Source organism: Engraulis encrasicolus, chromosome 11 (genome assembly GCF_034702125.1).
Source record: "Engraulis encrasicolus isolate BLACKSEA-1 chromosome 11, IST_EnEncr_1.0, whole genome shotgun sequence".
In the NCBI taxonomy this organism is placed as follows: Eukaryota; Metazoa; Chordata; class Actinopteri; order Clupeiformes; family Engraulidae; genus Engraulis; species Engraulis encrasicolus.
This window is the reverse complement of record NC_085867.1, coordinates 42,837,708-42,864,330: the sequence shown is the minus strand read 5'-3', so window position 1 is coordinate 42,864,330 and position 26,623 is coordinate 42,837,708. Positions and strand designations below refer to the sequence as shown.

General features: G+C 44.1%; 2 protein-coding genes across 2 annotated transcripts in view; one reads left to right on the top strand and one right to left on the bottom strand.

Annotated features, from left to right (window-relative positions):
• Positions 1-9,785, top strand: part of LOC134457760 (serine/threonine-protein phosphatase with EF-hands 2-like) — a 32,316-nt gene extending 22,531 nt beyond the window's left edge. Inside the window, exons 11-16 of the mRNA XM_063209733.1 lie at positions 499-684; positions 2,926-3,068; positions 4,413-4,519; positions 6,201-6,364; positions 6,663-6,750; positions 7,914-9,785. Of these exons, the coding sequence (XP_063065803.1) occupies positions 499-684; positions 2,926-3,068; positions 4,413-4,519; positions 6,201-6,364; positions 6,663-6,750; positions 7,914-8,128 (903 nt within the window). The 3' untranslated portion in view covers positions 8,129-9,785. The remainder of the gene's footprint in view (positions 1-498; positions 685-2,925; positions 3,069-4,412; positions 4,520-6,200; positions 6,365-6,662; positions 6,751-7,913) is intronic.
• Positions 9,534-25,540, bottom strand: nup54 (nucleoporin 54). Its single transcript, XM_063210692.1, has 13 exons — positions 25,474-25,540; positions 24,634-24,738; positions 23,810-23,905; positions 21,242-21,400; positions 20,420-20,649; positions 18,999-19,186; positions 18,633-18,829; positions 18,286-18,340; positions 16,425-16,518; positions 16,017-16,124; positions 14,969-15,088; positions 12,990-13,100; positions 9,534-10,569 (listed from the first exon to the last, which is right to left on the bottom strand). The coding sequence occupies exons 1-13, from the start codon at positions 25,514-25,516 to the stop codon at positions 10,441-10,443; spliced, it is 1,635 nt and encodes a 544-aa protein (XP_063066762.1). The 5' UTR covers positions 25,517-25,540; the 3' UTR covers positions 9,534-10,440.
• Between the last annotated feature and the right edge of the window lie 1,083 nt (positions 25,541-26,623).

Here is a 26,623-nt window from a genome sequence, read left to right as displayed (position 1 = left end):
ATGGCAATGCACATGAATTGCATGTAATCCTTCAGTTCCTGGCACCTGTTCGGCCCGGGCCTTAGGTGTGTACAAGAGTTTCAACGTCTTTTCTGAGTTCACTCAACTTAACTCAGTCAAAGCAACAAGATGACTTCATTGAGTTGAGTCAACATTTTTTTTTATAGTATGAGTGAACATTTAATTTTGGACACTGCCTCATTCATCCCCAGAATACTGATAAATACCTGCCAGATCATGGACCTGAAATTGAATAATTGATCTCAGTCAAATCCACAAAATGACTTGAGTCAGCTTGACTCATCAAGTTGAGATACAGTAACAAATGTTTTTTTTTTTACAGTGTGAATGAACATTTCATTTTGGACTGAACCTCATCAGAGGTGTAGAAGTAGAAGTACTCTTATGTGTGAATGCACATTCTATTAATTTGGACTGAAGCTCATCCTCCATCCATCCATCCCCTGCTCTCCTCTGCTCTGCTCTCCTCTCCTCCAGATCGTGGACCTGCTGTGGAGCGACCCGATGAGCATGGCGGGCTGCATGCCTAACGAGGTGCGTGGGGGCGGCTGCTACTGGGGGCCGGACGTGACGGAGGCGGTGCTCACCAAGCACCAGCTGCAGCTGCTCATACGCTCCCACGAGTGCAAGCAGGAGGGCTACGCCTTCTGCCACAACCGACGGGTGAGTGAGTGAGTGAGTGAGTGAGTGGGCTACTCAACTCAGCACCACTTTTGTTTTGTCTCGCATTTGCATTTGCATTTGTTGTGTGGTTTATGCCGCTATTCTCCAAAGCAACAGTAATACTAGAAGTACCAAATTACAAAATAAAACACACTTAGTCTGCCAACCTCTCATCTCTCATCAACACTCATCCAACCTCTCCCACCACGAGTGCTAGCAGGAGGAGTACGCATTCTGCCACAACCCCCCAAGAGACTATCAGCTCAGCAATAGTTTTAACAGCAGTTTTAATCACAGAAGGAAAGGCAAAAATAAAACAACAACAACAACAAAAAAGGATAACAATAAGTATCATTAATAATGTGAAAAAATGTGAAATAGCACATAAATAGTGTGGTAACAGCACAGAAATAACATTAATACTGTAGCACTAATTTTCCATTTCCGCGATGTCTTCGGGGGCAGGTTTGGTGATGGTGCTCTCCCTTCCTGGGTGCCACCCTGGGCAATTGCCCGATCAGCCCTTCCCTAGGACCACCCCTGGTTTTCACTTGGTATATTGAGTATTGAGACATTTTCACATGTGCCGCAAAAGTGAGTGCAATGTAAATAGCTTTTAAACAATTGTACATAAAGTAACCATAAATATTACATTGAAAAAAACTAACGGGATCTATTCAAGATGAGAGGTGTTTGTTGTCAAAGTGGCCACCTTCATTGTGAAGTGCTGGGCCTGGACAGTGCACCAGCTTTAGTCACCTGAAACAATAGTCATTTTTTGCATGCTGTAGTACAGTTGGAACAGTTTTTGCATGCTGTAGTTGCTTGTGATGTTTTTTTTTCTCCAAAGCCAAGTGATAATAATAAAAGCACCAAATTATATATCAAAACACTCCGATAACTTCTGCCACAACCACAGAGTGAGTGCACCGGTTTAAGTTTTTAGTTTCACAGTTAGGGTTAGGGTACCTTGTAGACAGGCTTGTACGAAATTCCGAATTGAGTGAATTTCAATTCAAAGTAATGACATAATACGAACACTAGGTGGCGTCATTACCTTGAATTTCTTTGAATTTAATCTACACCACCCATTGAAAGTACATACAACACCACCACCTAGTGTTCGTATTATGGGATTACTTTGAATTGAAATTCTGTCCATTCGGAATTTCGTACAAGCCTGTTTGTAGATAATATAAGGTGCAGGAAGGGTATGTGTTCTCTCAAGTACCAAATTATACACAAAACATACTTGATAATAAAGAAGAGAAAAACATGTGAGATCTCACACAACTGCCGAGGGAAGTAGTAGAAGAGGGTAGCAAATGCATCACATTTTTGAGGGGTTTTGAGGTGCTGATTTTGTACAAAAAAATGAAGGCCGCGCACACTTCTGTTGCTGCTGTAGTTTTTTTTTACTGAAACGTTTCAGCCAGCAGACCTGGATGGCTGAACGTTTTTTCAATACATAAAATATCTGCATCGGCAAGACAGGAGTGTGCGGCCTTAATTTTTCTGCGCAAGAAAGCATTTCTTTTCTACCCTCTTCTACTGCCTCCTCTTTATGTAAAACTATCATAGAGTAACACTGGGAGACAGTGTTGGGGGTAACACATTGCAAAAGTAATAAATCACTGCATTGCATTACTTTTTGTTGTAACTAAGTAATGAAAGTCATTACAGGGGGGGAAACCGTAATGTATAGGCCTACGTACTAGTTACAATGCTAGTAACTTAAGTTGCCACACATTTTACTGTAAGTGTGGTGGGTCAGAAAGAAGCTATTCCTGAACCGGCTACTACAAACTGTATTTAGTCTGCATGCTGCCGAAACACCTCTTGAATGGGAGGTGAACGAGTCATGTAAACTGCCAGATCCATGTTTAGTCATTTTGGTGAGAGTTAAGTGATGCAAAAGTAATGCAATGCCTTTCATTTTAAACATACTAATACTGTAGTGTAAGGAATTACCAGTGGTGTAGTCTACTTTTTTCGTGGTGGGTATACTGTATATATTTGTGCTATTGTAAATAATGCATCAATCAATTATAAGTGGGTATACTGAAATTCCTGAAATTTTGTGGGTATACCGCGTATACCTGCGTTCTATGTAGACTGCACCACTGGGAATTTCATTGAAAAGACAGTAATGTAAATGTAATCAGCAATGCATTACATTTTTTAGAGTAACATGCCCAACTAATATCTCACCCCTCCTCCTCCACCTGTTGACTTCTCCAGGTCCTGACCATCTTCTCGGCCTCCAACTACTATGAGGAGGGCAGCAACAGGGGGGCCTACATCAGACTGGGGCCCGACCTGGTGCCCCATATGGTCCAGTACCAGGCCACGCGCACCACTCTGGACCTCACACTCAGGCAGAGGTACAGTAACGGCAGAGATGCTTTAAGTATATAGAGATATGCCAATGTAATAGGTTGCTATGGGCACCTAACATGACCAGGTTCCGGTCTGCCTAAAGGGGCGTATCATAATACTCCTAGCATTGAATAGAACAGTCCTTAGGTATGCCTAGGTCTGCCTAAAGGGGGATTCCCCACCCTCCCCCTTGCAATAATAGAACCCGGAAACAATGGGTCAACGGAACCTCTCTCTCTCTACTCTCTCTGGTAACGGGCTCATAGCAGTGGAGCTCTCTTGGGCACATGGTGGGTCCAGACGGTGTTGCCAGAGGGTGAAGATTTGAGTCATATTTTAGGGCGAAACAAATACCTTTTAATATGCATTTATTTTAGAATTGGTAACTTTTCATAAACATTTTCTTCTTACAGATCAATATTTATTTATTCGTATACTGTATATATCATTTGATAGTAATTGTTTTTACATACACGTTCATCTCTATATCATTTATAATATCAGAATTGTATTATAATATTTTATTATATGGTTGTGACGTCATCTGTCGAATGCTCCATTCATTTCAACGGGGCTCCCCAACGTTCGGACGTCTGTTATTTTTCGATAACGGACGGGTTGGTCTATAACAGACCGCTGTCAATGGCAACAAGACTTTTCACTGCTAAAGCGACTTTTCAACAAGACTCTAATCAGCTGCTGTGATAGACAGCACCCGTTGTCCTGGCTACCGCTGTCAATGGAAACAAGACGTTCACTGCTAAAGCCACTGGCTTGTATACAAGTCAGTGGCTAAAGCGAATGTTTCATATCACTCCGCAGGGGGTCCGGTCTTTTGTCACTCTAATCAGCTGCTGTGATAGACAACACCTGTTGTCCTGGCTACCTAGCTGTTGCCTAGCGGTGTTCCACAACGGCACTGTTTTGTTTTGCGCAGCAACAATCTTAACATTAAATAGGTCTAAAGAAATGTCCCCCGCCATGTGTGAATCATTTAAGTATATCCATATAATAAGCGGGTTAACTTTCGGCGAGTCGGTCGCTTTGTGGAATAGCAGCACTTCAGAGAGAACAAGACCCCTCCGCTCCGCGTCGGGGTCTAAAGATTCTCTCTGTCGTGCTGCTATTCCACGGTAGCGACCTTCTCGCCGAACGTTAACCCTTACATAATATTGTCTCCTTTTTGTGACAAAAAGGCCCAGATAGATTTGCACACTCTTGTGTTGTATTTCTGTGTGCGTGTGTGTGCGTGTGTGTGTGTGTGTGTGTGTGTGTGTGTGTGTGTGTGTGTGTGTGTGTGTGTGTGTGTGTGTGTGTGTGTGTGTGTGTGTCTGTCTGTGTGTGTGCAGTGTGGGAAGGACGGAGCGTTCAGCAATGCGTGCCCTGAGGCAGCAGCTCTTCGCCCATAAGTCCGACCTCATCAGTGCCTTTCAGGAGCACGACCCAGACAACACAGGTAACCAAGGAAGCTGGGGGGGGGGCAGAATTGGGTTCTCATGACATTGTATGTATTGGTGTGTGTGTGGGGGGGGGTTGTTTCAGATGATTTGTCCTGGGCCCTGGGGGGCAAAGGTAACATTGCCCCTGCTGGTAACCTCAACATATCCTACTGCCCTGGCTGCTACCGTACCTGTGCTGTGGAGAGTAGATCCGAAGCACCGACTTAAAGATTTAATAACCACATTACTCAGACACACACGCTACATGCCTCTTGTAGAAATGCCACAATAAATCAGGCACACAAAATGTCTGCAATTCTTCTGTCTGGCAGTGCGCGCTCCTGCCGTCTATTAGGTCTATTATGCTTAGCTAAGAGGGCATCATGCCACCTTGTGGCCGGATGCAATTTAATGTATGTGAAGTGAAGCAGTGCTGTAGTCTACTTTTCTATGGTGGGTATACTGTATATTTGAGCATTTTTTGACGTGGGTATACTGTATATATTTGTGCTATCCAAAACAATGGATCAATCAATTTTAAGTGGGTATACTGAAATCCCTGAAATTTAGAAGTGGGTATACTCCGTATACCCGCATTGTACGTAGACTACACCACTGAAGTGAAGGAAATATGACGGTGAATGTGAAACGTTTTGTAAGTGTTTAGTTTAACCGTAGCCATTTATTTGTTTGTGGTGTATTTGATAGGAACGGCAAGTATGCATAGATATACTGTACACACATAAAGAAACAGTGTATCCCCTCCTTGACAAGGCCCCTATAATAAGTTTGTTACCAGAATGGTAATGACCAAAAGTCATTATGTCTTAATAAAGTCTGTGTATGTGTGTCTGTGTGTTGCAGTAGTATTCTAGGTGTATGGTAGCAAATGTTTTTCACCGAATAGAGAGGTGTTCCATCCCATCGGTGGAATGTTGCACGTTATGGTAATATCCATAGGCGTGCACAGATAGGGATGAGGTAGTGCTAAAGCACTTGCCCCTTTGCCCCGCCAGACAAAAAAAATGCCATTTTTGAAAGTTAAAAAAACTTGTGTTTTATCACAATGTACTGTGGTCCATGTTGACATGATCCACAAATGATCAAAAGCATGTGACAATAATGCCCGATATAATATATAGCATCTATAGCCTAGTAGAGCAGGTGAGGTTTCTCATGCCCCCCAAAATGTCCGCGCACGCCACTGGTAGCATCTCGGCATCATGCCCTTGACACGAACGTCACATTAAAATAAGAGAAACGGGAGCTTTACGGGGACTTTATTTCCATTTTTCATTTGACTTGGCTAATCCTGCATCCAAAACTTTTTTGAGACAGATGTGCATTTTCTTTTCCTTCATTAACCCATTGATGCCTGATGTTGCGTTGCGCAACATTGGCCCTGGCGCCTGGAGCTGCTTTACGCAACATTCAGGCTCATAAGATTTGAGACAACTTTATTAAAAATCTGTTTTTATATAATCTGTTTCATATGCTAATGAAAGATCAGGGTCTTAGCTTTTAAATGCAACTTGGTGCATATTTTTATGTGCTTCAGAAGCTGAGATAGTTAGGTTTTTCTAGGCTGAGGGCAGCTTTTCTTAAAAAGGGCTCTTAAAAAGGTTCAGCAACCTTTTTTGCAGGTGCCTTGGGTTAAATGGGTCAATGGTGTGTCTAATCACCTCTATTGTATTGTAGGTTGCATCTCGCTGAAGGACTGGGCCGTGGTCTTAGAGAACAAGCTGCACCTTGCGTTGCCATGGCGTGTCCTGCGCTCTCAGCTGGTCAGCAGCACCAAGAATGGAATGCTGGACTACAACGAATGGTTCCGGGAACTCGCTGTCTCCAAGCCCAACAAAGAGGTAAACGCATGCGCGCACCCACACCCACACCCACACACACCAAGTTGTTAAGTTGTTAACAAGTACGCTTTTGAGAAACACAACCCTGCTTAGTACCAGGCATTTTGGTGATATTTTTTTACAACATGATACCCTCTAGTTTATAAACTAGTGTCCAGACATTTATACCAACTATATTATGTTACTGAATTAAAATGGGCCATTTTCAGAAAATGGGGTGTCTGAATTTTTATGTATAAACCCTGAATTAATATGTGACGAGAGGCCGTGGTTAACTGTGGTTGCCTCCATTCAACAGGTTGCAGATACAAACGTGCTGGAGACATTGTACAAACATCATTCCAACCTGGAGACCATCTTCCGCATCATAGACACAGACAACTCGGGTGAGCGGTCACATAGATAGGCTACCTCCAATTAAACCGATATTTAAAAAAAAAACAAATCTAGAATAAGGCATCTTTGACCATGCCAAATAAGATGCAACACAAATAAAAGCCATTATTTTAAAGGAACACTAAGTAACCTTGAAATAATCAAAGGATGTCTGAATCATTTTATTGGTTCATCAACTTGTAAAAGTGTACAAAAGTAGACATGTACCAATAAATAAGGACATATGCACATTTTTGGTTCTATACACCATCTCAATGGATTTGAAATGAAGCAAACAGTATGTATTATACGGTACAGTAACTGCAGACTCTCAGTTTTAATATGAGGGTATATACTGTACATCAAATTAAGGTGAACTGTGCAGGAATTACAACAGTTTCTTTATGTGCTATATGTTCTGTGCGCTGGGTTTTATCTCTGGTGATGCTATGGTAGACCCTCTACTTCAACAGTCTCAGTTTCTGCTTATTCTTGGGGTATTTTCTTACTGTTAATGTGACTGGGTGTAAACATCCTCAAATTAACGCTGAGAGTCTACAGTTAAAGCACATCTTCTTTGTTTTATTCAAACCAATTGTGGTGCAGTATAGAGCCCAAAATGATGAGGACTGTACTGATATCCAAATATTTATGAGCCTAACTGAATGTCTATCAAAGCACTACACATTACGTGCATATCTACAGGCTCTTCTGAATGTGCTAACAGCTGGAATATGCTTGCTGTCTGACCCCACAGACACATAGTACAGTACAGTACACAAAACAAGGGCTCATACTTGCTGCAGAACAATCAGAGCCCTACACCCAATAATGGAGGTATTTTCTAGGGAGCAGATATCCAGCTTCCTCTTTTTATTTCTTCAATTTCCCAAAAATAATGTCTCCAATGCTTCCACAGGTCTGATCTCCCTGGACGCTGATACATAGGCTACTATTTATTATATATTGCTATATTGCATATAACGCCATCAATGCTTCCACAGGTCTGATCTCCCTGGACGCTGATACATAGGCTACTATTTATTATATATTATTATATTATATATAACGCCATCAATGCTTCCACAGGTCTGATCTCCCTGGACGCTGATACATAGGCTACTATTTATTATATATTGTTATATTGCATATAACGCCATCAATGCTTCCACAGGTCTGATCTCCCTGGACGAGTTCCGTCAGACGTGGCGGCTGCTGAGCTCCCACCTGAAGATGGACATCAGCGACGCGGCCATAGAGGACCTGGCCCACAGCATCGACTTCAACAAGGACGGCAGCATTGACATCAACGAGTTCATGGAGGCCTTCCGCCTGGTGGACAGCACACACAGCGACATGAACAGCCACCAGGACACGGCTCCACCCTGACCGGACCGGACCAGGAGTGCGTCTCTCCACAGCGTCGTTGCTTACTAAGTTCGCAACTTACTTGGTCGCAAATGACAACTGGGTGGACCACCCGCCACATTCCAAGAGGATGGTTTTGTGAATAGTTCAGCTTGTTTAGTTACATAATTGTTAAATCTGCTACTAATAGAAATGGTGTGGCTTTATTCATTTAGAAAACCAAAAAGCCATAGCCCATGTGGGGCTTTTCCATTACATGGTTTACAGACCGAAGGAACCTCCTAAACCTAGGGTACTCTCTGGAGTGCCCTTGAGGACGACCTTTGTATATATATTTTTGCTGACTTATGGACCATGGAACACTAAAAACTGTGGCATCATTCAGACGTAAAGCTTGGCCCGAGAAGGCTAACAATGTTCATTTAGACTTTTTTGTTATATTTTTCTACAACATATAAGTTATTTAAGCTATTGACCTGGAAACTAGAAGTCCTACAATGGACTTGTCTGGACAGAGGACACTCGCCGCCAATGATTAACACATACTGCATCTCCAGATGTGTATAGACACAACACTACTACTGCCTCTCATGGAAAAAACTGGAAATGATTTATAAATGGAAATGAATTGAAGAGTTTATTTGCAAAACGATGCATCTTCATTTTGTAGAATGCTGGGAAATTGACATGTTTGTAGTGGCCATTCCATTGGATTGGATTGCAAAAAGCATTTTAGATAGGTTTAAAAAGAATGTTCTCAAAATATTTGAATGGCAAGATATCACACATAGGTGATGGGACCTCTGAACAGTCGTTTCAAATAATAAAATGCAAAAGTCAAAAATGGTGGAGGATACACCGTTTCGCAAATAAACTCTTCAATTATAGCCGAATGAACACGAAGTGCTGCACTGTTGGAGGTCAGACACAAGAGGATGGCAAATGATGTCTTCCATCGTTGGAGTGGGGTAGTAACAGTTGCTCTGGTTGATCATAGCACGCAGAGGCAGAAGAACAACAGTTAGTGAATGGAAAGCATTTATAAAGCAATTTCCCACTCCTTCGAACACACAGCGCTTTACATGCATGTCTCACATTCACCCATTCACACTCACACTCACACACTGGTGGCTGTGGCTTCCACACAGGGTACCACCCTGCCACCAGGAGCAATTTGTGGTTAAGTATCTAGCTCAAAGACACATGGATGAGGGTCGGACAGAGCGGGGCTTGAACCTGCAACTTTCTGGTTGCCTAAGAGGCTTCCCTACTGAGCCGCCACTGACCCCCACAGGCCCTCAGCTTTATAAACCGGGATGTGCCCGACTATATATTTTTCATGGTATAGTCTGGCTTGCCAGGCTGTATGAATTACTGAGAGATGTTATAAATGATATGAAATGATAATTACAACAGAAAAAAAATCTTAAGCTTTCTTTGATCTTTATTGAACAAGATTGACATCATTACCAAAATGACATTATCTAAAAACACACAATCCAATGCAATACATTGTATATACAGCATAATCATAGCGAAACTATGATGTTTCATCTCTGGGTTACCACTGCCTCATAATAAGCATTTTCTTGTGACTTTATTTTAAAAAAGAAGAAAAAAAACTCTGTATGAAAGTATATGCCAAATAAACCTCCGTTAATATACAAATGGAGCTGCATTCATAGTCAGAGAGGGGTTTTTTTGGAATGCAATACAATACATGGCGAATCCATTTCAGAATAAATGCATCGTCTTCACACTGATCTGATCCTGACCAAACATGACATCTGATAGCTATGTAATCCTTGGACAGCAGCACTGCTCCAACCTAAACACTTCACAAAGGCACTTGACCAACACGGCTGCATTTTGTGACAGTAGCAAAAGTTTTTATTCTATTAGATTGTGGAAGAGCTGAATATTCAAGGTGTAGGGGAGTGTGTGTGAACGAGAGAGAGAGAGAGAGAGAGAGAGAGAGAGAGAGAGAGAGAGAGAGAGAGAGAGAGAGAGAGATAAAAGACAGAATGAGAAGAAGACACAGAGAGAGGCTGTGTGTGTGGGTGAGGGAGAGAGAGAGAGAGAGAGAGAGAGTAAGATAGAATGAATGAGAGAGAGAAATGACTGCTTGTGTGTGTGTGTGTGTGTGTGTGTGTGTGTGTGTGTGTGTGTGTGTGTGTGTGCGCGCGCGCGCAAGAAAGATTTTGTGTGTCCATGTGTGAATGTATGTGAGGGAGAAAGTGAGAGAGAGAAGTGTGTGTGTGTGTGTGTGTGTGTGTGTGTGTGTGTGTGTGTGTGTGTGTGTGTGTGTGTGTGTGTGTGTGTGTGTGTTTCGGTCAGCTCAGCTTGCCCCCTCTGATGTGCATACTATCGTGGAGGCCATGCTCGATGAGCTTGATGTCCTCCAGGTCGTCTTTGATAACGCCGATCAGGTGACTCAGACCATCCTGCTGCTGTTTCAGATGCTGCGAAGAAGACAAACACAAACAGATTTGTTTCATCTCTCTCACAAACGGGCAGGTTTTGGGCTGACGGGGCCTTGTGTTTTTTTTCGACTAAAAAAAAAGTAATGTTGCAACCTTGTTGAACAATTTGCTGAAAGTCTGAGGAGGTAGTTTTCTGTGCTTGGATAGGCTCAATCATTTTACCATGACACCAGCAAGATTGGTAAAAATGGGGGACATGGGGCAAACTTGGGCACACAAAATGTTTCTCATGCGCAGATGAAGGTTTTGTAGTGTACATAAAATGCTTGGGGGTCAAAGATGTCCAAAAAGGAACTGACATTCAGTGCAACGGATACCTTTTGCTGACTGTAACTGTAAAAAAACATGATTTTTAAATTGTTTCAAGTGAGTGGATGACAGCCGAGGCTTTCATGAATTCACTGAGAAAATAAATAAATAAAAAGAGTCATGTTTATTACATTTACAGTGAGCAGAAGGTATCCGTTACACTGAATGACAATGCCATTTTGGACGTCTTTGACCCTTGTGTTTTCTTTTCTCGCTCTTCATATCCCTTTTGGTGCTCCGTAGAATGGACTCATAAGCAAAAATCATACAGCGTGTAAGCAAAAGGTTCATGCACTGCTTTCCATGCCGCATTTCTGACTATTATGACTGGAAGCTGATGTTGAATGTTCCTTGCTATACCAAGTCTCATTTCAAGCCTCATCATCCTCCACAGGAACTTACATTCATTCATCTCTGTGAACTGTTCAAATCAGTCAGGCTACGTCTTCATGCCTCTTCCAGCGTGTCACAAGTTGACACCACACCAGTTTACTCCAGGGCTTGACATTTACTTTTTTACTTACCGGCCACAGTGGCTAGTGGATTTCCCGAGTTACTAGCCATTCAGCTATTCTACTAGCCACATATTTTATATTGTTTTTTTTTTTTCTAACCTCAGAAAATGAGGTGCTAAAGTAACAAGACAAGAATAGAAACTGAGTAACTGTGCTTTTTCTTCGTAAATACTAACCATAACATTGATACACAAGGGGCAAAATGCACAATAAAGTCATACCATATGTCATACCAGAGAATAAGTTACCTGCCAAATTGGCTAGTGAGACTGAAATTATTACTAGCCACAGCCAAGTTTTATCAGCCTTTGGCCAGTTGACTGGTGCCAGTGTCAAGCCCTGGTTAACACGCTGTTGCATATTAGTGACGCGAGTGACGTGAAGAGAAGAGCTTAAATTGAAGCAGGTCATAGAAAGAGGCCAAAGGTCATGTGAGGGCAGCTAATCCCTGGGTGTCTCCCTATTTCTCCCCTCACCCCATGTGTCCTTAAGTTCTCCCATCCACAGAGTGTCCTTGACTCTCCCCAGTGTCCTTATTAGCCCTTCCTCTGCTGCTCCCACACTTGGGCCAAAGAAGCTGGATCTAACAAGAAGCGTCATTTTGTTTCTTTTCCGGTATCCACTTTATGTCGGGTGAACGCCCCTTTAGGAGACCTTCGGTTAGGAGACCTTCGGAGTCCTGAGGTTGAGAATCAATGAAGTCCCCTTAGCGCTGTAGATGGCGGTAGCGCACGTCTTGCGCAAACACCTCAAAAAGAGAAGAAGAAGTAGGGGACAACGCCCCCTTAGGAGACCCAACTTGAGCACATGCTCGTGGTCTGGGCGTGGTTTGCGATATCTTTGTTTGATTCAGTATTTTTGCTTGGGCTCCAAGTCAATATAGTACCTATCGTCCTCTCCTTTTGTTTCCAGCCCTGTGCTTTGCTGGCACCCACCGCCTAGCCTGATTATCAACCTTCTTTGAGACTCCGTCTGACCAAGAGCATAACAATTAACATTGGGAATTAACAAACGGCATTGTTGAGGTTGTATGCGTCCCGACAAAGTGGGAGGAGTTCCCGAATTTCCAGGAGCTCAGAAACGATATTTGTACTGCTCCTGGCCTGACTAGAAGCAACACTGAGGGTGTTGCATCACTAGGGAGGGAGGGCACTGCCTGGCTACCCACCGCCATGAAGAAAACAAATTCTCCCCACTGTCAGCCTAAGCAGACAATTTTTTTTTTTGGGGGGGGGGGGGGGGGGTAGGGGGGCTTTCCCCCATTCCGGCTTTCACCCATTCAACATCCCGATTGCAAATGAGAGAATGACATTTGAGTTGTGCTTTTGTGAAACACTAAACAAAAAACGTCTATAGTCAGTAATGTCTTGCCTCACATCACAAGGCCACAAGCAGAAGGGGAGGACGGGAGGTGCTAGAGTTGGAGTCCAATTTACCCCCATTCCAGCCCTACTGGTAGGGCACTCGTCTGCTATGCGGTCGACTCGGATTCAATCTCTGGCCTGGGTCCTTTGCCGGCTTGAAAAGCCCCCCAAAAACACAAAAAATGTACCCCCTTTCCCGTACTACTCGTACCTGTTTGATTTCCCGAAGCAGGTCCGAGTCCACGCTGTAGCGCTCCTCTGATCGCACCGCACCAAAGTGGTTCTGCATTCGGATCTGGGACATCAGCTCGTTCAGTCGACCCTGGAGACAAAATAACACTAACTTATTAACAAATCTATACAATTTAATAATTTTTTGCCTTATTTTAGCTTTTCTTTGCCACAAACTCCAGGACTGCCAAGAGGCAGCTTAAAGAAAGAACAAATTTACTGGTCATCATAGTGCTAACTCTGGACCTCATTTCGCAAAAGCATCCTCGCTAACCAGTTAGCAACATTGAAAACACCTCATGTAATTTAATTAACTAAGTCATTAGCAACAGAACTGTAGAGGAATGCAGTGCACCCCTGGATGGGTCACTTTGTTGGAATGGGAATCAGGAATTGACTCTGGAAGGATGACTTTGAAGTGTGTGTGGGTTACTGGGGGTAGAGTGCCAGTGCTCAGCAGTGAAAGAGGAGGACTGGAGGGGGAGTGGAAGGGCACAAGAGGAGATGGGGAGCTGGGGAAGATAGGAGGTGTAGATAGATGGGATAACCGGGTCATAATGTGAGGTTCCGTGACCATCCTCTGGCAAGGATGTTTTGATGACTGATTTGGATAGGAGGTGTAGATAGATGGGAGGGGAAGAGAGGGAAGAGATGGATTCTGCCCTACAAAAGAAAAGTGCAGGAGCTATGCCAACACCAAAAATGAGAAAAATTGCTTCAAAGTCTTGGTATTAGGGTGTATATTGTAGTTACTGCAAATTTGACATAGCAACATCTCTTAAACGGGACACATTTGGACCATAAGGCTTTGTCACAAGATAAAGTAAGTAATGTAGAGTAATGAAGACTCAATTAAACTCAATTTTGACCAAATATATGTAGTTACTGCACCTTGACTTTGTAGGGCAGCATAAAGGAATGGGAAGGAGGAGGGGGAGGCTAATGAAGTGCAGAAGGGAGGACACAAACAGACAGACAGACAGACAGACAGACGTCCATGCGCACACACACACACACACACGTCACACGTCACACGCACAAACAAACATGCACGCACACACACACACACACATGCACGCACAAACACACATGCACGCATAAACACACACACGGCAGGGCAGGGCAGGGCAGGGGGCCTGCTGGGTAGGGTGGTCCCTGCTTTAGGCTGCGATTTCACCCAACAGAAGTCAGCCAAAAATTCAAACGTTGTCAATATTGATTACGGAACAGCTGGAAATTCATCCGTGGCGTGAAGCGGATTTTCCGCCTTGAGTTGAACTTTTTTCTAGTCAATCTGCCTGGGACGGACAGGTGGAAAATCCACATTCCACCTTGTACAGATGATCAGCCAGAAGAATAGAACAAAAAAAATGGCTTTATACTGTAAAATCTGCGGACGCAGATGTGTTCTATTGTTTGTCAATGAAAATGAGCGGATTCCGCGCCTAAGATCAGTGCAACACGGATTGCGGATTCTCCGCCTCTGCGCGCTGAGCGGATCGAGTTGAAAAAAGTTCAACTCAAGGCGGAAAATCCGCGGCGGATTTCCAGATGTTCGATAGGAGACCGTTATCAACATTCATATCAGATTCACTATCCAACGTTAGGAGAGCAAGAGAAGAGCTTGTCTTCTATCCATTTTACATAGATGAATGGACAAAGCATTTTGTGTACATTTTCACAACATTTAATGACACAAACACCATCGATTAGGCTACGTTGCGAGTGACAGTTCAGCCGTTACGTTGCCTGGTCACCGCATTCAAAGGGGCAGTGGATCCGCGCTCGGTATGATCACTATTGATAAAAATCAGCTGGACGCGCATCGCGGTCTGATCGCGCCCTTAGAGGTGTGAGGTGAGGCAGGTTAATCTCCCTATGAACGAACCATACATGAGACACGCGCCTCAGCCATGAGGATCCATGGTGCATGAGAAAGGGGTAGAGAGCATTACTGACCTTGAACTGCGTGGGGGCGTTGAGCTCTGACTGGATGGTGTCCAGCTGCACGCGGAGGTGTTCCTCATCCACCTGGATGGCATAGCCACTCTTCCTCTGGATCTCCTGCTTTATCAGCACCTGGAAATCAGACACACACACATGCAGGCAGGCGGACGTCAGAGTGTGTGTGAGTGTGAGTGAGTGAGCGTGCACAATAAACCTTTGGGGATTCACTGTTAGCGCATTCAGGCCGACTGAGAACAGTGCCGGTGCCCGTTCCCGCACCTAATCGCGAACCAGCTGTCGTGTTCACGCCACATATTTTAGCGTTCGGGAACCGGAAAATACTAGGTTTTTCTCTGCGAACCGTGACGACAGCGTGGCCGTCAGCAAGTTCATCCGGCTGGGTAACACAGTCACGAACGGAAAAAGTTCAGTGCCCGGTATGAACACGGGCGGTTCGCAGATAAGCACTTTAGTGAACACAACTGGTGTGGGCACCGGCACCGGCTCCGATCTGGTCGGCCTGAAAGCCCTATGTGAGAAGTGCTGCATGGAACTAGCCACACATGCACACAGATATGAGGTGTGTGTGTGTGTGTGCGTGCGAGTCGTGTCAATTATGATCAGCTAATGCAACGAATGCCTGTCGCATTTCATCGATATAGAAAACTAGATGTCACATTCCCTGTCTTACTGGCATGAAGGTCTCAAGTTGATCACAGCCATCTAGAACTATGTTAAGTGGTAACACTGCTTGCACGAACATCAATTGGTGATAAAGCGATTCACAAATCATCCTACAGGTGGTGGTAGAACATCATCGTAGCTGATGGTGTGAAAACCATAGTAACCCCATACCAAGATGGCGGCACCCATCGCTGGCCACGCCAAAATGCTGACCGTGAGATGTGGTGTTCAATATCTATGGTCAAACTTAAAAGCATGTGAGGCCAGGAGGTCTGGGAAGTCAGTACATAATGCACTCCTAATGGCTACAACACAACAAACAGACGGAGGGGGTCTCGTCATGCGTATGCAGGGGGCAATGAAATAAGCATCTTACCTGTAATACTCTGTGGGACAAATCCATCAGTTTCCTCTTGTACTGAGCGATCTTGGCCACCGTAGTAGCTTGGTTCTTCTGCAGCTCACTCACGTCACTGGCAATTATCTGGTAAACAAAGCAAGTATGACATAGGTATCATGATAGTTCATATCCTTTCAGACAGATTTAATACACAATATAGTTTTGTTACAGGCTCTACAGTAAGAGCAAGGGATTGTGTTCTGGGCATGCTGTGTGTGAGTGTTCATGATATGAGAGAGAGAGAGAGAGAGAGAGAGAGAGAGAGAGAGAGAGAGAGAGAGAGAGAGAGAGAGAGAGAGAGAGAGAGAGAGAGAGAGAGAGAGAGAGAGAGAGAGAGAGAGAGAGAGAGTAGGTTGAGAGTAAGTTGTAGGTGTGTAGACTTACGTCCACTCTGGTCTGGTGCTGTTTGGTCATCTGATCTTGGATCTTCAGGCGTCGGAGCAGCTCCTTGAAGCCCACCATGGGCACAGGGATCAACCTGCACATACACACATAACGCATTCAGGGCGACTGAGAACCGTGCCGTTGCCCGTTCCCGCACCTAATCGCGAATCGGCCGTCGTGTTCACGCCACAGATTTTAGCGTTCGCGAACCGGACAGTTGGTTCACAATACGAACCGCGTGGCCGTTGGCAGGTTGATCCGGTTAACCCATTGATACCTGATGCTGCGTTGCGCAACATTGGCCCTGGCGCCTGGAGCTGCATTATGCAACATTCAGGCTCATGAGATTAGAGACAACTTCATTAAAAATCTCTGCTTGTTTGAGATGAATGAACACATTCTAATGAAAGATGAGGGTCTTAGCGTTTAAATGCAACTTAGTGCATATTTTTATGTGCTTCAGAAGCTGAGATATTTAGGATTTTATAGGCTGAGGGCAGCTTTTCTTAAAAGGGGTTCAGGCATTCAGCACCCTTTTTTGCAGGTGCCTTAAGCTAGATTTATGCTTCGCTCGCATAGAATCTGCGTCCGTCCGTTTTCTGTCTATGCGAGTCCACGCCCCCCTCTCAGAGGCTCTGCGCCCGTCGTCTAGCGCCTCGAAAAAATTCTAACTATCCGTCGGACGGACGCGGAGTACGCAGACAAAAAGGCACTATGATTGGTCGTCTCGCTACTTCCTTGTTCTGTTCTTGTGGCAGCGCAATGCCAGTAATTTGCGAGAGCAGAGCTGTATTCTGTTAAAAACTTTATTAATGCCTTGTGTGTAAATGTGTGTAAATACACGAAGCTAAGCTAAGTAACAAACAATGCATCAGTTGAACACTCGTGGCACAATGCCTGCGGTTTTACTACCGTTCCTCCACCGAATGTAAACACACATCGGCAGAACCAACTGTCTTTACATGCTTGCATTTTCTGCTCGTGAAAACAGACTGGGTATGTCAAATAATGATACCACTGCATTGCCTTTGCAATTTGTGTGAAAATACCTAGCTAACCGGGATAGAAAGCAACATTGCTTAATAATGACCGCAGTGCTTACAATGTAGTGAAAGTAGCCTAATCGCGCAATTTCAAATGTGGCTGGCAACGAGACCTCGGACCTCGCAGAGCTCGCAGATGCATGAATACAAAATTGGTTCGTGGCCACTCCCACGCGACTTTTCACGCTCGCAGTTGCTGAAGTCTAATCTGACCTTTAGGCGGCAATGCCACAGTCACACGTGGAAAAAGTTCAGAGCCCGGTATGAACAAGGGCGGTTCGCAGATACTGTAAGCACTTAAGTGCCAAACGAAACTGGTGCGGGCACCGGCACCGGCTCCGTTCTGGTCGGCCTGAAAGGCCCAACAGAGGCACGATTACGAACTTAAATAGGCAACATGAGCACCACCAGCTGACATGCGTTAATGTGCATTTATTTTAAGAACAAAACTGCATCTCCACAGCAGCACAAGTATCACAAGTACTCAATGAAAACGTGTTTTTGATGTCAAGTATCAAAAATTGAGAGGATGTGTTTTGCTATGCATTGACTCATAATGGCGGCGTAGTGATGCGTAGACGATGTGAGCACCCTTTGGCTTCTGATGTGATTGACATACAAGCCTACATACACTTTCAAAGTTTTTTTCATACCTGTTACAGTGCTGGTGTGTGGGCCCGTCCTAACTCTGGCCTGCTAAGCATTTTAAACCTTACCGTTTCACACTCTAATGAAGTTGCTAAATATTCACTCTGTTCTCAACTACACTGGACTGGTAAAAGACAGTTTTTCAAAGCATGTTTATCTCATTCACTTACTTCTCTGGCTCAGGATTGTCCACTTTGGCTTGCTCCCATATGATTGGATCCACACCTACAACATAGAAACGCATGATTATTGCAGAGCAGTGTAATGTTAATTCAGACAGTAGAGTTTAGTCTTAACATAATTGATCTGCAAGTACTCGTTTTTTTCAAGTATAAAGTGGGCTACAAGCCGGATTTCTGCTGCCATTCTGTACGCTCTCTTATGTCACTAAATTACACGCATTCCTTTCATGACCAATGCAGTCACTCTACTTAGACTCTTGAAAAGTCTACAAAAACTTTATCGACTCTGGAAAAATGATATTGTGGGGGGAAAAACTGCAGTGGCGTTGTCTGACCTGCGGGCGGGTTCTGTAGCAGCTGTTTTAGCTGTGCGGGGGAGAGTGCGGTGCGCGTGAGGGACATGAGGATTCCCAGCTGCTGGAGCTGAGGCTTGATATTGGCCTGCTCCACGAAGCTGAACAGCGTGCTCGCCGGCACCCGCTTAGACGTGCCGTTAGGGTAACGCTCCAGCAGATAGATGATCACCTCCGTCCTGAAGGAAGGGAGGAAGGAAAGAAAGAAAGACAGAAAGAAGAAAGAAAGAATTAAAGAACTACATTTACTACATTTTGTAAAACACTTGAGATACAGACAGAGTGGGTGGGGTATGCAGGTGTGCTGTCCTGAAAACAGTAGCAGAGACAGAGGGGCGTGCCACTCACTGGTCGTCCGGCAGTGTCTTGACTCCCTCCACGTTGACACTGAGGTTCTGGTTGCCTCCCAGCACCTTGTGCAGCGACTCCACCAGCTGCTGCTGCTGCGCCCGGACATCAGCCTCCTTCTTATTCACCACCAGCACCAGCAGCCCGTCCTCGTCCTTACTGCCCGGGGTACAGCTGTAGCCCACGGCCTGAGGACACACACACACCGCACATATTACACAGCCACACACACACATAGACACACAGACACACACAGACACAGACACACACAGACACGATTCTCAAACTGGGCTCCAGGGACCTCCTGAGGATCCTTGATCCCTTGAAAGGGGGTCCGTGAAAAAGGACTGATGAAGATAATGTAATGTTAGCCATTACAAATACTAATAAATACTTATTTATTTCCTACAGTAAATGAACCGTGACGATGACGTATCCATCTGCAGGTTCAAGACTAATTAAACTGAAGGACAAGCCACAGCAAGCTCATTAAACCATGTTCATTATATCATTATATTACAAGTGACCACAGCCTTCACTGCAGAATGTCTGTGTGTATACAATACACACTTAGATGGCCTATTTCACTTGGACCACAGTAACCAATCCTCAACACATAAAAAGGCAGTTACAAATATTCTCATAAATGCCAAGATATTTCGTGCCTAGTTTAGCATCGCCATTTTTGAAACTTTCCAGACTCCTCATGCGACTTCTCAGGGTCAACTGAGCCTTGTGAATGCCAGAAAAAACACCTCAGCCCAGACACTCTCTCAAAATGAGCAGGGGGGAGAAAGGGAGAGAGGGGGAGAGAGACAGCCAGTGAGAGACAGAAAGATTTGAGGGGTTGAGGGAGTGAGTAAGAGACAAACACTGCTTGGAATTGTGTACTCACATGAGAGAAAAAAACGACTGAAAGATAGAAAAAGGAAAAAAAAGAACGATAAGGAAAACAGAAATTGTGTGTTTGTGTGGCAGACAAGATAAGATTTAGCAAAAGAAGGGAGTGGAGATGCTCCCACCACAGCTTGAACTCAGGCCCTCTGGGGTACCACAATAGGGCTTTGACTGCCACTCTAAAGGAGCCCCGCTTGTTGGCATGAACCATAGAGCACCCAACACAACCCTGGTGACTGATAGTCACACCAAAGAGAGAGAGAATGAGAGGAGGAGCGAGAGAGAAGGAGCGAGAGAGAGAGAGAGAGAAGGAGCGAGAGAGAGAGAAGGAGCGAGAGAGAGAGAGAGACAGACAGACAGACAGACAGACAGACAGACAGAGAGAGAGAGAGAGAGAGAATGAAGAAGAGAGAGAATAAGGAAGAGAGAGAGAGGGAGAGAGAGCGAGAGAGCTATGGAGTCACAGGAGCATGAGCACAGGTGTGTGTGTGTGTGTGTGTGTTTGAGGAGTTATCGAGCTCTACCTTGAACCTGCAGAAGGGGTTCTCCTGGGTGAAGTCGACGGGCGGTATGTTGTTGTTGAAGAATCCTTTTCCCGTGCCCCAGAAGGCCTGCAGCTGGTTCCACTTGGCCAGGATGGCATCGCGCTCGTCCCCCAGCAGGGTGGGCGCCGACAGGGCACTGGCCGTGTGGATCAGCTGGCTGGACTGAGCCGAAGCCTGGGCCTGCGCCGCCGGCTGCCCAAACAGACCTCCTAGGAAACGCGCGCACACACACACACAATCAGAAAGAAGTTTGTTTACCAGGGGACGACATGGGCTAACGCCATACCGTATATCCGGGGATGCAAGTCCGAATTTCGAAAGACCCAGGGTCATTTACCAATCCTTCCCCATCTCTTGCTCCATATTGCTTTCACTCTCATTTCACACTCCATCGCAAAAGTTTCTAAATAAAGGTGTAAAAGCTAAACAACAACAACAACAACAACAACAACAACAACAAAAAAACGCACACACTAGAGGTTTATGCATATCGATCAATCCATAGTTTTTAACATTTCACGTTCTCGTTCTTGATTGTTCACTGAGACAAAACAATCAGATGAGTGTACACTTGACCAGGGGTCCGTATCTCGAAAGCGTCTTCGCTAACGACGGTGGCAACGTCCTTCGTAAGAGCGACTCAACTCTCTCTCTCGACAGCGACGCTCACCACTAAATCTAAGGTAACAGTAAGACGGTCTTAAGACGGTCTTAAGATGGTTAGCAACGACAAGAATCGAGAAACGGACCCCAGTAAAGCGCGTTTGAACTTGTATCGTTATTTCTATAACTACTTCTCACCTTGCTGTTGCTGCTGTGCCGGTTGGAGGTTGAAGCCTCCAAAGCCCAGCCCTCCAGCTCCTGTCAGGCCGGTGCCAAAGCCTGTGGCGCCGGGAGCCGCAGTTCCAAGCCCCGAGGAGAACCCAAAGCCCTTGTTCTGGGTATTCCCAAACAGCCCGCCTAGCACCACAGCAAAAAACAGTGCTTATTTTAAAACATACAAACATATATATATATAGCACCCCCTGGTGGTAGATGCTGAGAGTGCAAGAGAAACAAAAATAAAATCAGTTCTGAGCGGAGACTCAACACCAGCTCAGAAATACAGAGGAAATGGGATATGAAAAGGATCATACAGTTGGAATTAAATCATTTCCAACAGGGATTCGTGGAATGTTCAGCTGACTGTACCATCTAAATGTGTTTTTTTTTTTTCATTAGAAAGGTTCGCAAACAGTCTTGCATGCAGACACACACACAAATACACACACACACACACACACACATACACACACACGCAACCCCCACCTCCAGTGTTTGAGGGTGTGGCAAAGCTAAATGTTGACTCAGGTGCGGCAGATGTGTTGGTGGTCCCGAATGCTCCGAAAGTGCCTGTCGCAACATACATTCGTAAGTGATGCTGGGTGGGCTACGGTAAGCAGTGAAGGCCGGTGTGGGTGGGTGGTTGGAAGGGTAGGATGCAGTGTTTATATGTATCAACACTATGGAGATGGAGGGTTGTGAAAATAGTGATTCAAAAAACAATCACGCGCAAGCATTTAATACATTACACACTCACAGTCACACCCACACAAAATACCTAAATAACAAACCAGGTAAGCAAACTTTTTTTTTTTAAATCTTAAGTCTTTGGGCCATGAATGCTACGTAAAAGAAAACCACAGAGGGCTTGTAGCGATTAGGCTTGCCATTTTCTCAGGGTTAACTAACCAAGATAAATCAATAAGGCTGACTATAATATATCCTACAGTTGGTCCAATGAGAAGTTTTTGCTTCAAGAGTCTAAGGAGCTGTTTCCACGTAGCAGGGCATTTTTAAATGAGGATATTTTTTTCTCCTACTAACATTGGTTTTGGCCCTCTGTAGTTTCCACGTAAGCAGATTTTTAAAACCCACATATCAAACAGCACGCTTTAAAAACAAGAGAAAAACAAGAGAAAAAAATATCCACACATAAAAATATCCTGCTGCGTGGAAAAAAGAGTAGCCTATTCTTTATCTGCGCTCAAGCCCAAAGCATAAGTCTAAGTCTTTAGTGTACATGCCAATGATCGTGCATCACAATGACACAAGGAATTGAATAGATGCAAGATGGATTTGGATTATACTGTAACTTCGATGATTTGTGGATAATATAACTATTGGGATGGAATGAGCCCACGACGACCACCACTACGGGAAAAAAAATCAGTAAAAAAAAAAAGTCCAGTTGCGTGCAGGACACAAATGAAGGCAGAATGATTTGAACAGGTGGACTGACTGGTGGGAGAGACAAAATCTGAAATATAAATTTCTACCTGCACTAGCAATGCTATTGCCAAAATTGAAAACGGTGGCAGAGGTGGCGGGGGCCCCAAAGCCCCCCACGTTAAAGTTGATGGCTGCTGGGTTGGGATTAATCCCGAACCCCCCAAAACTAAACCCCCCAGCCGTGGTGCTGACTGGACCCAGCCCCCCAAATCCTGCCCCGCAGGCCAGCACGGAAAAAAGAGAGAAAAGGAAGACAGAAAGAGAGACAAAGAAAAAGCAAAGTTAGTGTAGTGTAATGTTATTATAGCCAACGAAAACTACCCCATGCCGGATGCGTGAGTGACCATTATTAATAAATGAAAAGCCTTTCTGAAATGGGTGCTGTATCAAAGAAGTTAAACCGTTTTAAAAAGAGAAAAAGTTGTCAGCACATTAACAATTATGGTTCCCAAAATACATGCATTCACACGTTTGTCTTTGACCTTTTATAGTGCATGATGAAGAAATTGTATTTTTTTTTTTTAATATTTAGGGCAATATATCAACAAATAGATTTGGGAACATTGTATGAGCTAAAACAGTGGATGTGTTGATGGCTTTTTCCTTTTGCATGTTGTAGATAGTTGACCCGCTCCAATTTGCCATTGATTACTAGCTGACAAAAGTACAGACTTTAAACCACCTAATCTCTTTCACAAAAATTCTATGGTACACATAACCAGTTGGCTACAAGGAACAAGCTTCTCCTTGTATACATGTTCAAAAACAGCATATGGCAAACCAGAAGGCAAAGGGGCCAGCAAACAATTAATAAACAAACACGAACTTCAAGCAACACGTGAAGGTTATTCCCAAAATCCAATGCTACAATTTAGTATTAGTATAGTAGATTGCTAACTGCTTTTCAGACTAGATAATCCAAAAAGGTGTCACACCTAAAAATGACTCTTTCACATCAACGGCAACATGGGTTTACACACATTGGGTGTTAAAAAGACATCATGATGTTTTGTGATGTGCTGCATATAATCTCTTTATTGCAATCTAAGTGGTATACTGTGGGGCTAGAGGCATAATGCAATAGAAAAAGAGCCTCACCTGTGGTGGGGGCACCAAAGCTGAATCCCGATGACGCAGTAGTGGTAGTAGCAGCAGCTCCACCAAAGCCACCAAAGCCACCGCCTGTCCCAAAATCTGCAATTCAGAAAGTACCCACTGATTAATAATCGAATACATTCATATAGTTAGAGCGTGAATTAACCTATTCAACCAGGCATTCTATCAGCTAGAACCAAAAGCAATCTGTTTTTTTTTAAATCCAGTTTACCAATCATGATGTCCATCACCAGGTGTTGGACAATGCTGTCAGTGTTGCGACTGTACACTGCGCCTAGATGTCTTTGTTTATTATCTACATTTTGCTACTAATTACTTGTATACTGCTGTACTCTGCTGCGGTGATGCCTTACTCTGTACTTGCTTGAATTTCCTCCTTGTAAATCGCTTTGGTCAAAGGTGTCTGCTAAATGTAATGCACTGTAATAACTTTAAATTCTACATGCAGAGTGCAAGCCACTTTATGTCTAAGATTGGATCTTTAAGGGGTGGAAGGCAGTTCTGTCAAAGTGATGAAATGTCATTAAAGTCATTTGGTAAAAGTGACTCCACTGGAGTATCTAAAAATGTAGCCTATCTAAGCAGGCAGATGAAAGATACACTATGTGTATAAGGCTGGTACAATATCTTAAAAATGTAATTGGATTGTGACTTGATGATGTAAACACAAGCCTGACATGTTGCCTCGGTTCGAACCATAAACGTGCAACCGTTTCGCATCTAATAACGGAATGAGAACAAACTTGCAAATGAAATGGAATTGAGCTCTTGTACGTGGATGGGGATGGAAAGAGACATGCACTTACTACCAAATCCAGTGGAAGCTGTGGTTGTTGTGGGAGCACCGAAACCAAATGCGGTGGGAGCTGTTGTTTTGGCAGCGAATGAACCAAATGAAAATCCTGAGGTGCCTTGAATGATGATAAAATTAAATGTGAAATGTTAAAGTCATGAACGAACACCATGGGATGCAAATGGAAGGCCAAAAGCGTGCGTGGAAGGGGTAAACAACAATTCCCACAGTTTGACAGGAATTGGTCACGAGTTCTTTGAATTTGAAACTACACTCACATAATGCCAACCCCACAGCAACCCCAATAATGTAAATATCTACCGGTTGTTGTAACCCGAGTAATTCTTGAAATAATTGCCTTTAATTTACAAAGAACATGTATCGCATGGCATGTCATTATAAGAACTAGGCTACTGCAGACAATCACGTTAGCCGTTTAGAATAGTCAACATCACGTCTGAAAAGTCACAGGCTATGGTGAATCCACCGACACGATGTTCCAGGAAATGGTGCCCACTGGAGAAAGTATAGAGCATCATAATCTAGAGAAAAGCAGTACCCTACACAACAAAACGGTTATGTTTATGCTTAGACAGGTCTGGTGCTTCTAATGTGCTAGCGTCTGTAGGCTACCAGAGATTCTAGGAGTCTTATCACAGCCCCTCTGTGGTCTTATCCAGTCTTTCTGAATACAGTAGCTGCTACCCATGCTAGCTATCCCATATTGGAGCAGGTGGACCCGATCCAGTCGACAACTTCAAATATTTGTTTAAATACCGCGAATAAGAAACATACAACTCTCTCACGTTCACATGTAGAAAAATGTCTTAAGTATTTGAATTAAATATCTTACTAGCAGGATTTGTTGCGGCAGCGCCGCCAAAATTGAACGCCATCTTTTCGGCTGTCCTGTTGTTGTTACGTCCGTACAGGAACAGGAACAAGATCGCAAGGTTCCTAGGCCAGTTGTTTTCAAAGTGGGGGCCGGGGACCCCTGGGGGCCGCGAAGTGATGCAAAGGGGTCCGCAAATATGAAAATAAATAATTGATTAATTAATGTGCACCAAAACAAACCAGAATCAGCTAAACAATATTCCCATTAGTTAACTGCATCTATGAACATGATTCCATCCCAATGATACACTGACACGTCCTTGACTGACACACACACACACACACACACACACACACACACACACACACACACACACACACACACACACACACACACACACACACACACACACACAGAATATGGTGATGAAAGGGGGTGCGCAGAAAAAATAGTATATCACGACCCATGTAAGGGGGGCCTTGACTGGAATCTACCGGTATACGTGCTGCCTTGTTGTGGTCAAGTTTGGGAAACCCTATTATATAATAGGCACCATGGACAAAGAACGTGGATCTAACACCACTATAAAGAAAGGTACCACTAGCCTGGTTTTACCTGACCATAACTCTAAGTGTCAGGCCTTACCACAGCATCAGGGCTGTTGCAAAGGTTTTGGAGGCCCTAAGTATAACTGGTCAGGAGGCCCTCATAATAATTATATAATACCACTAACACTAATCTACTAACTAACAATAAATATATGTTTTGTTATGTAATTAAACAAATATTCATGATGTTTTTGGTCAATCTCAATTTAAGAGGCTCCAGTTTTGGGGGCAAAGTAGCTGATGCCTCAAGCACAGGTTGGTGCCCTAGGCACTCTGTGTACTCCTGGCCATACTCTCATGGTCTTCTTCTCAGGTATATTAGCTGTTTTGTAGTCTCTTTGTGCATTCCAATATGTGACCTTGTGTCCTCCACTTGGGCTTGTGGCCTCACGTTTTGCTGATGCCCCGCCTCCGTGGAGAAAGCAATTAAGTTTCCCCGCTGTCAGCCTAGCCAAAACAATTTTGGGGGCCTATTCTTCATACCATCCTGTTTGAAAATGAAATGACTTTACAATTGAGCTTTTGCGAGATATTGAAGTATAATGCTGTTGTCTTGTCAG

Bases quoted from the DNA above. Each gene is read 5' to 3' on its own strand.
- nup54 (XM_063210692.1), bottom strand. From the start codon at position 25,516: ATGGCGTTCAATTTTGGCGGCGCTGCCGCAACAAATCCTGCTA. The intron at 24,739-25,473 runs GTAAGATATTTA...TCATCATTCAAG, and splicing joins TGCCGCAACAAATCCTGCTA to GCACCTCAGGATTTTCATTT. The intron at 23,906-24,633 runs GTAAGTGCATGT...TCTGAATTGCAG, and splicing joins AGCTTCCACTGGATTTGGTA to ATTTTGGGACAGGCGGTGGC.